This window comes from Parambassis ranga, chromosome 15 (assembly GCF_900634625.1).
Source record: "Parambassis ranga chromosome 15, fParRan2.1, whole genome shotgun sequence".
Classification (NCBI taxonomy): Eukaryota; Metazoa; Chordata; class Actinopteri; family Ambassidae; genus Parambassis; species Parambassis ranga.
In genome coordinates, this window is record NC_041035.1 from 9,696,309 (window position 1) to 9,711,245 (window position 14,937).

Genomic DNA, 14,937 nt, shown 5'->3' on the forward strand with positions numbered 1-14,937 from the left:
AAAAGGCTTTTGTCAGTTATGTGTCAGTTGATCAAGGGATGGAAAGTTCTTCCTCGTTAGTCGCTCAACCTCTGACCAGAGGACAGCGAGCTCGTCTGCCTGTGTTCTGGCAAGTTCCTCCAAGTTGCTCCTCCGAACGATTTGCTGGTAGCGCGCTTCTCGTTTAGCTGCCCTAATTACTTTTGAATCTAAATGCCAAAATGAGAGATTACCAGCCAAGCACTCCAACATGTAACATGTGTAATTAGAGCAACAACTGTTTGTACATTACCTGTTGCGTCACTGTTGTGTTTCAGCTCTGCCACAGTCACCTGTGTGTCAGGAACCCGCTGTTCTAAAACTACACTCTTCTTGGTTTTTAAGGCTGCCTGTCTGTTGATCTGCTCAATCTTTTTCATGCGCTGTTGCACATTCTTCAGATGAGTCTGGAAATAATATGTTTATTCAGTCACATATGGAAAGTAAACAACAACACAGAGCTGACTGACGGTTCATTGTTTTGTTACCTTTTTCATCAAAGCTATGCTTTTCTCCATGATAGAAACTTGCTTGGACATACGACTCTTGTGATCTCTCTTGGTGAGATACTGAAATGAAAAGAGAATAACACAGTTTTATATCGCCTCTACACCTTTTGATGAGGGATCCAATGTAAAACATTTGGGATCCCTCAGGATGCATTTGTTTATATTCACAGTTTTTCTTTCTCATGGTTACAGGGGCTTAACAATGAGAGGAAGCTGCACCACAGCAGAGCTACCTGAACCAAAGGAAACTGGCACTCAGGGCTGGAAACTCATGTGCCATGCACATCGACTTAATAAAAAAAAAAACATGACTCATTGATTTGCATTTGGTTTTCATGTGTTTTACATTGTGCAGTAAGGGGTTAACAGATTTCAACCAAGAGCAACATATCCTTTCAGCTTATGTGGTCTGTTTTTGATTCAACTGGTAATGCTGTAAACTAAACATTAAGGCACAAAGCAGCTGTTAGAATGCAAAAAAACGCAAAAACCAAATAAACAAGAAAGATAGAATGCTTACTATTCTCTGCTGACTGGGTAAGAGTTTTAAAAAAGAGGAGGAAAAAACAGGGTGGGAACCTCGCATGAATAGTGTGTGTGTGTCTTCAATAAAAGATTCTCCATCTGCTCTGCAGGATGGTAGTAATTTTCTGCTCTCAAAACATTCGATGCTGCCAAAAACCAAATACCTGCCTTGATATCACCGACTGAGGTTTTGGCCTGAAATGCTGATGGGATTAACATTTCACCCTAACAGCAGATATTTCATTGTCATTTGAAGCAGAAGCAGATATGTCTGGCATCTAATTACCATGTAAGAGTTATATAGACAGTGAAATCTAATCGTCACCCTATAGTTTTATCATCACTAACACTGACGGACAATTCAAAATGAAAGTAATACCAGCCTGTGAGAACAAAGGACAGAGTTAGATGTTTTAGAGGATAACATTACAGCCATATCATGTTGCTCCTCCGAGAGTTGTATCATCTTGATGTCCCTCATCTTTTCGCCAAGGTCTTCTATCTGCTTCCTCATTACTTTGTGCTCCCACTGTGTTTGGATGATGCCTTTACGGAAGTCTTTGCAGCTCACCATGGAGGCTATCTTCTGCTCAGCAAGTGTCTAATCAGAGAGATAATAACTTTAAAACATACCACTCTTTTTGGCTCCTTTTATCAAACTAATTGCAATCAAGCGTATATATATATATATGCCTCTCAGGCCATACAAGAGGTGATGTGTGTGCATGTTTGTGTCTGGTGTTTAAGGCTGACCCTGATGCTTGATCTGAGGCTGTCCACCACACTCCTGTGATACAGAATGAAGTCAGTGCACTCTGAAGTCAGGTCTGTGGCAGGCACCTCCACCTGGCCCTGTTTAAGTATGAGCTGGACCATGGTGTCCATCAAGAGGTAGTTCCTCTCCTTATGCAGACTAGAGTAGAAGAAATTGCAAAAAAGGATCATTGTATAATAAAAATAAGAATGGCTGTATTGTATTTACCTTTTATTATTGGTGCTGTTAGGCAACCTGTCAAATCATGTGAGTGACAACATTACTGCTGTACCTTTCAAGGGCCTCAGAGAGATTTTTAATTTCCTGTTGAGCAGTGTTGTCCTCGTCTCTTCTGCGCTGCAGGAATGCCTGCATCTCAGCCAGAGTCAGTGCTTTTGCTTTAACCTGCAAAGGATGTGTTCATCACAAAGAGACAGAAAGTTGCAGCGTTAGTCTTCATATTTAACTTTATATTTGTTTGTGTTTTAGAATTAGACGTCTTTGTCCATGTCACCTTTTGCTCACTTTCTACTTTTGTTCTGCGGACAACACAAAATCTCTCCCAGATTGTCGGGTTCAGGCCTTCTGGCATTTTCTCTGGAGCATCCAGCTCTTCCATGGCCTGAAGCATTTTGCTGAGCCCATCAGGAGCCAAAGAACTGCACAGATGAGGCTCCTTGAATAGGCTGGAGTTGTTGTCGGTCTGGGTCCTCATCTTTTGAACCCTGAGGCATAAAAGACTATAGACTAAGACAAAAAAGGCTATAGAGGTTGTTACAACACAAATGATGCAGTTTCTGTGTGAAGCCATGACAACAAACCTGGGTCTACGCTTGAACAGCTTATAGAGGTGATCAACCATGCTAGTTGGTACATCGAAGAATCCCTTCCTGAACTCTTTGTCAAGAACCTTGGGAGACATGTATTATATTGTTTTATGTAAGTCAAAGTCATAATGATTTCAGTATTTAATTAGCAGGCTTACTTTGTCCTCTCCTACAAGGATTTCATAGGCCTGGTGAAACAATTCTGCTTCTTCTTCACATGTCCTCACTACTTCTCCAATTTCTTCCTGTCAGAAACGTACATATCAATATGACCAGAGCAGCATTTATCCAAATTATTGAGTGGCAGCATTCGAACCTAACTAATTAGCAGGTTAGCTCTTGCAAAACACACCCTAATGATGGGAGGTAACACAGTGAAGCTGAACATTTCTGCCACTTCTCACAAACTCTAAAGCTGGCAGCCATAAATTCCTCCAGCATTACTGAGTGCTCTGACCTTGTATGCCAACATTTTTTCAAGTTTAAGCTTGAACTCCAGCTCTTGGTTTCTCATCTCCTCCTCCATAAGGACTGAACCAACGAGATAAGTAATCTTGAGCTCTTCCTGTAAATTACACAAAAAACAGTATTTTATTTTAAAGAAAATCAGGAATGGGAGTTCTTCACTCTGTCGGTGTGTATGTCTGTGTTGGCTCACCTGGTATATAGCTACTGTACATCTCACCTTCGTCTCCAACAGCTTTGTCAAAGCTTCATCAAACCTTTCAGTTGCTTCCTTGATGGAATCCTGCAGCTTTTTTATTTCAGTTTCCAGTGACTGCAACCACATAGTTCACAGATGGTTCATACTGATCAGAAATAAATATCATTTCTGTTCAGTGCATTGCCAGGTTATACCTTTTTGTATTTCTCCCTCTCTTCGCTGAGCGTTTGTCTTTTCTTTTCATACTCTTTGTAGACCTTTTTCTCTTCCTCACTCCACTGAATCTCAGGTTTGGTCAAAACAAACTCAGGCGGAGGGATATCCTGTGGAGTAAATTCAATAGAAACTATGTGCCCTTCATGCTGATTCTTCTAATTGAAGGACACACTGGCAAAAACCTCAAGTTTACAAAAGTCCTGTATACATCATTAGATGAAAGGGACAAAAACACAATAACACCAGATTATAAAATAAGATAAGCACTCTAAAAACATTGATTACACTTACATTTTCTAAATTAACTGATTAATTAATCAGTGTTGGTAACATTTTGTTGGATGAGATGTCACCGACCTACAAAACCATATGATGCTGTAGACATCGTTGATTGTCAAACCTCTGTGTAATTCATGGTACTATTTAAAGAAGATTAAAAATCACTAGCCCATAGCCCTTAACCACTGCACACAGCTTCCTGTAGTTTAATAGGTTAAAAGGGGGGAAAGAATCTACATCTAAATTCATCATCAGATGGTGTTATATATTAGTGTGGATGTACTATATCTGGGCTCAAACTGTTTCTTTAAACAGAAAATAATAAATAGTCATAAATAATTTCCCCACTTTCAAGATGTCTTCTTTTTTCACTTCGAGCACTCCATCCATCATGTCATCCAGACCCTTATCTCTGCATTCATCCACCTGCAACAGAAGGACAAGAACTGATGAACACTCACAAACTAACCACCTTGTCTATTCTGTGTATCTCTGTGTGCTGCACTATATGAAAGTACTTGTAGAACTTGCACAAACAAGGGCTGACAGATATTTATTATGGCGACATACTTGAGCAGCTAAACGACTCTGCTCCTCCAGCTTCTTCCTCTCCTGCTCCTTTCTCTGCTCTGGGGTGAGGTACCTTTCTGCTTTTATCTAGAGTGGGACAAAGGAGATATCCTGGGTGCGGAGACAATATCTCATATAACCACATATAATTCCACGTTTCAGTAAAAGAACAAACAACCACAGTAGTTATGTATGTAAACACGCTATGTTTGTTGAACTTTATGTGAACTCTGTCTACTGATTAGATGTTTAGTGAGGACAGTAACCTCAGAGTCGTTAACACGGAGCAGACTCTCTGGCCACTCGCTGGTGGTCAAGCTGGGCTCCCACAGCTCCTGGTTCATGTTCAGATCCTGCATGATCTCTCTGATCTGTCTGTTCCTGTCCTTGATGCGTTTGAGCTCCTGCACCTTCTGGCTGTGCAGCGCATCAAAGTCAACATTGAAACCCATCTTGATGCGGTGAATTGTGTCCTGCATTCAGAGACCATTAAAACATGACAAACAAGGAATGTTATTTACGATCCATATGAAAATACTGCAAATGACTGAGTTATTTCTTTAAGTGCGGAAAAAGCACAGTACACAATGGGTGATTGATAAGTCTGTGGCCTACGGTAGAAAGTGTCTTACAATTATCATTTAGCCAACACAGAGACCTCACAAAGGTTATTGACTGCATGTAATGGCAGCTGTATGCCTCATATCACTTCTCAGAAAGATATTATTAATCCCCTTGTGTTGAGACAAGTTCCCACCTGCAGCAGGATTATCTGATTGATCCTCTGCTCTGTGGATTGCAGGCTGAACTGATCATAGACATAAGGGTTTGAGTATCCTAGTCGAGTGGAAAAACTTTCAGTGAGAGCAGCCCTCTCCGCCTCATGGCCTTCCTTCCCCTGCTCTTCCTTCTGTGCGCCGTCACTTTTCTTTAAGCTGGTCAGCTGCAAAATAAACATTACATAAGTAGTAAATCTGTGTCCATAAGAATAAAAACTTGATCCACAGAATATTGCAGAGAAGAGAGTCATGGAAACAACATAGGCCACAAGACTATAAATCTAAACAGAGTTTCAACACACTGGGTGTAATTGCACGTGCTCAAGCATCTCAAAACTTTGCAACCATGGAAGGTCAAATGAAGGACTGTGAGATAAAGCATCAAATTGTTTCCAGCGGTAAACCTGTTTTAACTTGGAATGGTTTTCCCATAAAATGAATCTTTTTAGAAAGTGAACATTTCTATAATTAAGGTTTCGCAGCTCTCTGAAGATGCTGCATTTCTGTTTCACACTCATGTGATGAACATGCGACTTTAATCAAATCTAACTCATCACACTTCATTTAGTCACAATTTATGCCACACTTACAGCAGTGTTTTCAAGTCTCCTCATGTCCTGAACCCTGCTGAGGTCCTCCAAGTCCTTTTCTGTTTGCTCTCTCAGAGGATAGTTCTGCACCTCAAGTTCAGAGTGAAAGGCCTGTGGTAGAGATCCAGAATACAAAAAGTGCTGTTAAGCAACACAAACGTATCTGTTTGACATCTCAGTATTATTATTATTATTATTTACCCTAATGGCTCTGCCTTTGACTTTCACTGAATCCCAGTATTCTTTCTTTAGGACATCATGGAGGTAACACTTCTCTACTATGTCCCATTCAATTTCACTTCTCACCTACATTGAGGAAACATGAAGGATTACAACAAAGCAAAACTGAAGAGTGCATTTATGTCTTTGTGTGTACAGTACCCTCCTGGCCTCCTCCTCTGCCATGGCCTCAAGTCTTTTCTGCTCGTCAACGTCTAAATTAAAGTGTTCTTCTGGGAGGTTGTCGTTTTCACGCACCATCTCCTGAATCTGACAACAGAGAGAGCATTTTAACATCTCTCTGTGTGACTTCATACTTACTAATTTTTTGTAAAGGTCTAGATTTTAAAATGTTCAAATGTTCTTAAGACACGAAATTGACTGAAAACAACCAAATATGTAATAAAATTCACTTACACTGTCACGTAACTGTCTGATGGTCTCCCTTAGCATTTCCTTTGTCTCAGAAAATTGCTCAGTATCTTCTTTTATAACCTGTTCACAACATACAGTTTGATTGGCACTGATTACAGCACTACAGTAAGCAAAAAACAGTGATTATATAGTAATAAATATGACAGCGTGACAAGAAAAATAAAATGCTATCTAACATTTTATAACTTGCCAGTGCTGCAGTATCAATCTTTGGTTATTAAGAAGCTTTGTCAACTGATGAAGTACTGCGCAGGCTTCTGAAAAAGCTTATCTGCTTTGCAGCACTATAACATGGTAATGGGTAGATTTTCTCACTCTATAAGACATAATAAATCAAGCACAGAGCGGCTGTGTGCCAAAAACAACACAGCTGTTTTCTGGAGCAAATATTACACGCTGGTGCAAAGGGCACTTTTGTTATCCTCGAAACTACAGAACTGCAGAGAAACGTGAACACGTATAAACACAGTTGTGTATCTATATATTGTGTCACTGCCACAAATATTACAGCGTGCTAGTCACTGACCGCCTCTCGCCTGCTTTCCAGCCAGGTGGGATGTGACGGAGGAGCACACAGCGGTGTGTCATTGCTCTCATCCTGCGCGGCCACATCCACAGATGGTCCACCCAAGACCTGCAGAGTGTTAGCCACACATATGGAAATAACCCAGAGACACATGGTAGATAAATCAAAGCGTTTCCATAGACACATTGCTGCATTGGTACACATGGAAAGTAATGCATGAGGCATAATAGAAATAACAATAAATATCCCCATGCTGGTAAATAAATATCATCATTATGCATCTCTTTTATTGTTGGTACAATCAACCCTGGTGAACGTGATAGAAAATCACTTCAGTGGAGTCAAGAGCACTATCTGTAATTGTAGTGTTCCGTTAAAAGCTCCTGCAGCATAAGATCCAGTACAGTTTGTGCTCTGGGATGTGAAATTTATACAAAAAAGATTATTTAAAATATAATATAATATAATATAAGATTGTTTTTTCCTCCCTTACCCTTGGTTTTTCTGTGCTGGTCAAAGACCTTTGCTCCCATGCTGGCAAGCCATCCAGAATAGGGTTTTCAGTATCAAACATTTTCTTCAAGAAATGAGCCTCAGGCTGGATATACTCAGTAGCTTCTTTCACTTTATGGGCACCAACATCTTTAGTTCTGTATGGAGCCATGGAACACAAATATACACAATAATTATGTGAAGGTATTTACTAGTTCTCTTTCCACAAGAAGCCCAAAACCAACAGTGTGTTTTTCTGTCTGTAATTCAGGACTTTCTTCCTCCATCAGTGCCACATGAGCGTTTTTGTTTCAGTGTAAAGTTGGATTTTAAATGAACTCATCACTCATCAAAGAAATTACAGACTGTTTGTGGATTGGGAACATTTAGGAAAACAGTGTGACTCATTTTTTCTGCTTTTAATCATTTCAATAGAGACATATTTTATATTGCCTTTTGGTTATGCAGAAGTTACTTTTATTTTAAAAAAAGAAAAATCTCGATCATTAAACTTGACCTTTAAGTTTTACCATTAGAATCTATTCAGGCAGTCAGTGGATTAGACAAACTGGTGAATACAAATGTGGCATAGTAAAAATATTACATAAGCAGTGATTAAAAAAGAATAAAGAATAGTGTGCTGTGATACTGAGAACCTACTGCAAACAACAGCTCCCTCCAGTGGTCACAGCTAAGCCTTATGTAAGAATGAAAGACTGCTTGTTGCTTTACCTGAGATTAGTGCACACAAGAGAGCCATCAGTGAAGCCAGTGGTGAGGAGTAAGTGACTGTCCGTGGAGAAGGACACACTCCGGACGCCACCGAGATGGCAAGAGTGACAATGCAGCTCCATGTACTGCTCCTGCAGGTGAAGCATCTTCATCATGAAACCAGTAAAACATGTACAAGAACAACAAATTGAAATAAGCTCTTACCATGGATTCTGTTTCTCTAATCTGCAGTAAACCATCCCGGCCAACAGAAGCCAACCACAAGTGATGGGGAGACAGAATGAGTGAGGCAGGGCCCAGCAGATGAGCCCTCACTTCCTGCTCTGGTTTCAGCTGAATAACTTGCTGACTGGAGAAACCATCTGTGACCTGAGAGGACAAATCAGAGTTTTGTGTATTAATATGAAAATTAACACCTGAGACCACAGTTTGTTTTACAATACAAAAAGTCAGAGTGGAGCCATGCTGTCATTTTTGCTGTGAAGTTATTTACCCCAGGAAGCTGAAACCGCTGAAGGGCTTTCCTCTCGTGACAGTAAGCGAAGACCTGACTGATTCCCAGAACACAGGACTGAAGAGGATGAGGCACTTTGTAACTTAACACTCTGACGACTTGACTTGACAGACAACCATGTCGGTCTACACAATCTGGGCCTGCAGGACAACAGATGCAGATAAATAAGGGATCAGAGAGTGTCAGGCTCACTTTCATTCAGGATTCTTTAGTAGCTGCTCCTGGGATTTCTATTGTGGTCTTTCATTTAAAATGACTATAAACACTGTCTACTTAAAGTTTGCACATTTCCCTGGAGACTCCTCTGTGTTGTTCAACACGGTTTTCCAGGCTGCTGTATAAACAAAGGTTTGCTGTGCTATTTTTAACACTGAGAGTGACACCACATCAAAACAACTGGATAGCTTTAATCAGTTATGTGCATGATGAATGTGGTCGGGAAGTCCTCTGATGAGAGATTTTCAGCCTTAAAAGGCAAATTTGGTTTCCTTGTAGTGAAGCTGTGGTGGTTTAAAATGCCTCATTTAATGGCTAATGAGATGTTTTCAGACACTGACAGCATCAGAGTGTTCAGAGAAAACCTATATAAAAAACAATATTTATGAGTAGCAACAATGCTGTACCTCTGAGGCTCCTGGTGGGCAGAGAGAGGACTGTAAGCACACTGCCATCCAGATGTTTGTCCTCCTGTCCAGCACAAAGGGCGAGAACATTCACCTCCTCACTGTCACTGATGCACTGAGTGGAAAGTGACAAGATGGATCCTGGAATAACTAAGGAAAAAAACATCGGATGTTACAAACAACTATGTGTTAGTTGTTAGTATGCACATTTTCATTCTTCTGAGTTTTGCAGTATTTACCTGTGTATCCTATGACTGAAAACATCTGTGACGGCTTTGCATCCAGAACATAGACGTGTGAATCTGAGGAGCTGCTGAGAAGGTAGTGGCCCTTTTGATCAAAACTGTACAAACACATATCGTTACTTTCATTTACATAGAAGCAGTCATCCTCTTTTCATGGCATCACAGTGATGGAGGATACTTGCACTAAGTGATCCACAGCGGCGTGGTAGAGATGAACCTGGTGCACCAGGCGAGGCTGCTGCTCCTTATTCATGTCAATAAAGAGGATGTTTCCTGAAGCTGTTCCAACTGCTGCATAAAGGGCAATAGGACAGCAAGCCAGAGCTGTCACCTAAACAGATGCACTGTTTTCTTTTAGTATATGGAATTGATTAAATTATGGTAGTACGTAATTTTGCTGATGCATTCATACACTCTGACCTCAGTTTGAAGAGACAGAAAACTGAGGCAGACACCATCTGAAGACCAGAGCTGCAGTTCACCGGAGTGTCTCAAAGACTGCAACCATTACAAACACAAACATCACAGAACATTTAAAAATCACTCCCATGTATTAAAGGATACAAACAAGATAAGTATAACTTTTTGTGGCATTTCTGTTTAGATAATTAAAGTCAGCTCTGAAGAATGGAGAAAAATGTATCATGCCATAAGCTATTCACCCCATTTGGCACCCACAGACTACTCCACAAGATGAGGAAGAAGCTTAGTGGTTGCCTATTTGCTGCTGCATGTAAACATCTTATTCGAGTTACTAAACATTCTATGTTGTGCAAGTTTCTTATGGAAACATTACATCTGAATTAAAACCAGGATAGGAAACCAAATCTAGATCTGCACTGTATGTGCATGTAAACACCCTGTACCTTGTAGGAAAAAGAAGACAAATGGGGGCAATGCAAACATGTATGTCTTACCACACAAATGTTCCTGTCAGAGTGCAGAAAAGCTGCTGTCACAAAGTCGCCGCTGAGAACATCCAAGACCTTCACAACCTCATCTGACTGGGTTGGTTTCAGCAAATAGATTTGCCCCTGAAGGTGTACAGATGTATCACTCATCTCAAGTGAAATGTTCATATTGTGTCTGCTGTACAACACTTACCATATTGGAGGATAGAAGTAATGTTTCATCATCTGGGGAGTACTTCACAGTTGTGACGGGTCCTTCTAAATGCCATGTTTGTGTGATGTCAATCTTAGTTCCTTTGATTTGCAGACAGTGCACCAAACTCTCCTGTGACACATTTTGTAAGTGAGTCTCTGTTGTTTAAAGTGTGATACATACATTAAAAGGTGCATAGGGTGGTACCTTTCCTGCAGTGATCAGACCATTCTTATTTAGGGTTAAACCTTGAAAGTTGCCTTTAAATTCTGGGGTGGCATCAGCAGCTGAACAAAGAAGAAACATCATTTTTTCCAACACTTTTTAAAATATCTGGCACCATTCTGTGGACATGTTTGCTTACATGTGGGGCTGATAAGGACAGAGATGTTGAGGCTCTCTGGATCAATAAGGAGCAGGAAGCCCTCTGCACAGCCCACATAAAGCTCTGATGTGGGTGTCCAGCAGATGGCAGTAGGAGTTAGTCTGGCTCTGTTGCAGGGGTTAGGCTGTGTAAACACATGTGAATTTTGGGGACAGTTTAGATATTGTCGTGTTTGTCTATGCTATGAAATGTTTCTATAGGTGTGAGTGACAGCTGAATGATATACCCCAGTACTGTCTGCCATGAGCTCTGAGATGGCTGCTGGTGGTTGGTTGCTAGTTTGAGACATGGGTGTCATTCTCTCAACAAAGGAACCATCAGTTGCTGGAAGATCTATCATGCTGCAAAAAAAAAAACGCACACACACAAATTACTTAACACTGTTGGATTCTGTATCATCTATATTTTAACAACATGCCTATGCTGTACCTTGATTTCAGGACATGAAAGCTGCCACTCCTTTCAATATTCCACAAAGTGAGGGATGCAGTGCCTAAAGCACAAAGCTGGAGCCAGTTCAGGGGGTTAAACACCATGGAGATGAGATCCCGCCCAGCTTGTAGCTGTGTACAAATTGGCTCCGCATTTTCCCAGTTCCTGTATCACACAGTCAGTCGGTTAAAATAGCTGCTCCGCCTAAATAAACACAACTGTAAATATAAGGTAGTGTGAAGCTTTCAGCGGCTTACCACACTGTAATGGTGTGGTCAGGAAGAGAGGAACAGCAGGCCAAGTATGGACCACCATCGCTTAGTGCCAGACATGTGTAGTCCAGTTGTGCTGCTCCTACATAAAAGATCCAGAGGTTATATAAACAGAACATCTGCCAAGATTAAAATGAAATCATACCCGATTTGGGTAATGCTGTCACCTGAAGGCCCTTACCCTTTAGTTCATTTTTCAGGTGAAGTGCAGGGTAAACATACACAAATATAGATGGGGATAGTTTTTGATCAGAAAAAGCAAAAACCCCACTGTTTCCATTGGCTGTCAATGCACCGACGCCTCTGCCAGGACTCTGAAACACGCTTTGAGTTTTTGTCTCCAGGTTCAGGAAACAGATGTAATTTCCACATTTATAACATACTGTGTTATTGTCCACAAAGTCGATACTTCTGTTTGTAAATCCTTGTATCCACCTGGAGGTAATGAAAGGGACACATATTAGCGACTATTAGCTTCCGTCTATTGACAACTTTGCATACAGTAAAAATAACAGAGTAAAGTGCACTTGTAGCGGAAACGTACCTGACATCCAAACTTCCGCTGTCGTACATTTTTAACACAATTTCAACAATTGTTTCATTGAGGAAAAACACACAAACTCACAGCGAGTTATTCCGTATCCCTGGTTACCACTACACTCCCAAGAAACCACCCTTCCATGCCATTGGCTGATTGTTGGTCTGACGCAAACAACCCGGAAGTATCAGACGTTTTATTCTGCTTGATATCAAGGATCACATCTGTCTTCTCTGTCGTTGACAGCGTTTGTGCAAAGTCGATTCTCACAGTCAGTCTTTTCTCCACGAAAGTGTTGTCATGTCTTCTGAGAAGAGTTTCGCCAAAGGTAAGACGTGGCGCATAGAAAGAAAGCCTCTTGTGGGTCATTGTAATGTTTCGGTAGCAATGCTTAAAATACGACTAGGAAAAAGTTGCACTTCTTCTTTTAAAATATTTTTTAGGTGCATCGTCTTTTCTATTGGTTGCATTAGTTTACAGTCTAATCTGGGAGAAACTGGTGAAAACTCAACGTGCTGAGCTTCTTCCATTTATTTTTTCCGCGCTGAGTTCTTGCATAACGACAGACAAATGAATACGGAAGCAGAATTTTTGCAAAGTCATTATGATTGTGCATTCTTGTAACCGCCTCTTAAATCTAGACGTAACAGGAGCTTACTGCAAACAATCCCAAACATATTTTATCAACTCTCAGCATTATTTGAAACACTTCATAATGCACCATTTAAACCTGTATCACATACAAACAGCGGCTCATTGTGGATACTCTGATGATTTGCAGGTGAGAACAACGCCTCGGGCTTTTATGTGGTATTCAAATTTTATGGTATTCAGTCAATTAACGAATTTAGATTTTAAAGAAAATTGTTAGAATTGTTATTATAAAATATAAAAAACAAAAATCTGGATGATTTACAGCTACATAAGTCTAGATTTATATGCTAATTATTTTTGTATGAATATTGATATTGATGGTCACAAACACAAATCAACATCTTCTCCTAGTTACATAACCCACACATTAACATTGCCTTTTTGTTTCAGGCAGTGCTGCTCCTGGTCCTGTCCCCAAAGGCCATATCAGACTTTACAGCATGCGATTCTGCCCTTTCGCCCAGAGGACCAGATTAGTTCTGAATGCCAAAGGGATCAAGTAAAGATACTGTTGAAAGATAGCATCACTAATCATAACACATTGTAGTCTTTGCTTTAAACCTTAACCTTGCCTTTGTGTTTCAGGCATGACACAGTCAACATCCACCTGAAAGACAAGCCTGACTGGTTCCTTGAGAAGAACCCTCTCGGCCTTGTTCCCACACTGGAGACCCCTGCTGGTGAAGTGATATATGAGTCCCCCATCGCCTGTGAGTACCTGGATGAGGTCTACCCCGAGAAGAAGCTTCTGCCTTCTTCTCCTTTTGGTAAAGCTCAACAGAAGATGATGCTGGAGCAATTTTCCAAGGTATGTGAACTTACATTTTGGTGTGCCCATCTACACTAAATAAATAAATAAATAAATAAATGCCACTATTTCCACAGGTAGTACCATACTTCTACAAGATCCCAGCAGGGAGAAATAATGGCGAGGATGTCTCAGGACTGGAGGCTGAACTGAAAGAGAAGTTTTCCAAATTAAATGAAGTAGGCTTTGTTTTTTTGTTACATATAAATTTTACATTCACTAGACAAATATTGTAAGAATGTAAAGCTTAACCTGTAATGTTTATATTTCAGGACCTATTGAAAAAGAAGACAAAGTTCTTCGGTGGAGATTCCATCACAATGATTGACTACATGATGTGGCCGTGGTTTGAGAGGCTGGAGATCTTTGAGCTGAAACAGTGAGTAATAGTCTGTGAAAATTATTACAAATAAATATATTTTTTTTTATTAATGAAGCATTTAAATACATTTTCAAAGTCATTTGAGAGGAGCAATCCAGTAAATAATAGCAGTAGATACAGTACTATAAGGAGCAGGGAATTACAGATACTAGTCAGTGTTCCTTCATTTGATGAGTGTGGCACTCATGCAATCTGATGAAAACCTACACTACATATTTTGTTGATTTTTAATGAGTTGTGGCCTTTCTTCAAATCTCAATGATTTGTTCACAAACCAAACAATTTATGTACCAATTTAACAGTTCTAAGTATGTTAGTTGCCTTCTGACATTTATATAAATAAAACATAAAAGCCAATAGGGTAATAACATTTAAAGAAAGTATCTTTACATTACCTATCTGCTAAAGCACTTCTACATCTTTTCACTTTCGCAAATGGTTATTTTTCCAAACCTTTTCATGTTACTTTGTACATGTACTGTAATTTGATTCCCTTTGTCATTTCAGTTGCCTGGATAAGACACCTGAGCTTAAGAAGTGGACAGAGTGCATGATGAAGGACCCAGCTGTCAAAGCCACTGCACACAGTGTGGACACCTTCAAGGCCTTCTACAAGAGTTACGCCGAAGGAAATCCCAACTACGACTACGGCCTTTAGAAAGCACCGAACAAAACCTACAGCCGTCCCTTTGTGTTCATGTCATGAGTCATATTTGGTATAAGATTTAACAAGTTAAATCATTTCAAGTAAAATCATCATTTGCTCTTTTTGAAAATGTGGCACTTTTTTGAATAAAATTGAATATGTAATGACTAGCCAGTATCTTTTATTTTCTGATAAATGT

General features: G+C 40.1%; 2 protein-coding genes across 2 annotated transcripts; one reads left to right on the forward strand and one right to left on the reverse strand.

Annotated features, from left to right (window-relative positions):
- cfap43 (cilia and flagella associated protein 43) lies at positions 1 to 12,423 on the reverse strand. The gene is made up of 38 exons (XM_028422938.1): positions 12,255 to 12,423; positions 11,892 to 12,145; positions 11,696 to 11,792; positions 11,436 to 11,603; positions 11,233 to 11,347; positions 10,986 to 11,130; positions 10,829 to 10,908; positions 10,622 to 10,753; positions 10,435 to 10,551; positions 9,938 to 10,015; positions 9,700 to 9,848; positions 9,512 to 9,615; positions 9,273 to 9,422; positions 8,629 to 8,789; positions 8,340 to 8,504; positions 8,136 to 8,266; positions 7,405 to 7,561; positions 6,912 to 7,019; positions 6,368 to 6,445; positions 6,113 to 6,220; positions 5,933 to 6,037; positions 5,732 to 5,842; positions 5,120 to 5,305; positions 4,629 to 4,835; positions 4,363 to 4,449; positions 4,141 to 4,218; positions 3,492 to 3,620; positions 3,292 to 3,411; positions 3,091 to 3,198; positions 2,792 to 2,878; positions 2,628 to 2,716; positions 2,321 to 2,531; positions 2,099 to 2,211; positions 1,806 to 1,965; positions 1,483 to 1,653; positions 507 to 587; positions 272 to 425; positions 1 to 188 (listed from the first exon to the last, which is right to left on the reverse strand). Exons 1-38 carry the CDS (start codon positions 12,281 to 12,283, stop codon positions 13 to 15), a joined length of 4,899 nt encoding a protein of 1,632 aa, XP_028278739.1. The 5' UTR covers positions 12,284 to 12,423; the 3' UTR covers positions 1 to 12.
- Positions 12,419 to 14,905, forward strand: LOC114446993 (glutathione S-transferase omega-1-like). Its single transcript, XM_028422941.1, has 6 exons — positions 12,419 to 12,576; positions 13,293 to 13,401; positions 13,488 to 13,710; positions 13,788 to 13,889; positions 13,983 to 14,089; positions 14,600 to 14,905. Exons 1-6 carry the CDS (start codon positions 12,549 to 12,551, stop codon positions 14,748 to 14,750), a joined length of 720 nt encoding a protein of 239 aa, XP_028278742.1. The 5' UTR covers positions 12,419 to 12,548; the 3' UTR covers positions 14,751 to 14,905.
- The last annotated feature ends 32 nt before the right edge of the window (positions 14,906 to 14,937 follow it).

What these genes read in the sequence shown, in the direction of transcription:
- cfap43 (XM_028422938.1), bottom strand. Translation starts at nt 12,283, where the DNA reads ATGTACGACAGCGGAAGTTTGGATGTCAG. An exon ending in TGTCCTTATCAGCCCCACAT is followed by an intron (nt 10,909 to 10,985) that starts GTAAGCAAACAT and finishes TTCTTTGTTCAG; the next exon opens with CTGCTGATGCCACCCCAGAA. An exon ending in GTCTGATCACTGCAGGAAAG is followed by an intron (nt 10,754 to 10,828) that starts GTACCACCCTAT and finishes AATGTGTCACAG; the next exon opens with GAGAGTTTGGTGCACTGTCT.
- LOC114446993 (XM_028422941.1), top strand. Translation starts at nt 12,549, where the DNA reads ATGTCTTCTGAGAAGAGTTTCGCCAAAG. An exon ending in TGAGAAGAGTTTCGCCAAAG is followed by an intron (nt 12,577 to 13,292) that starts GTAAGACGTGGC and finishes TTTTTGTTTCAG; the next exon opens with GCAGTGCTGCTCCTGGTCCT. An exon ending in CTGAATGCCAAAGGGATCAA is followed by an intron (nt 13,402 to 13,487) that starts GTAAAGATACTG and finishes TTTGTGTTTCAG; the next exon opens with GCATGACACAGTCAACATCC.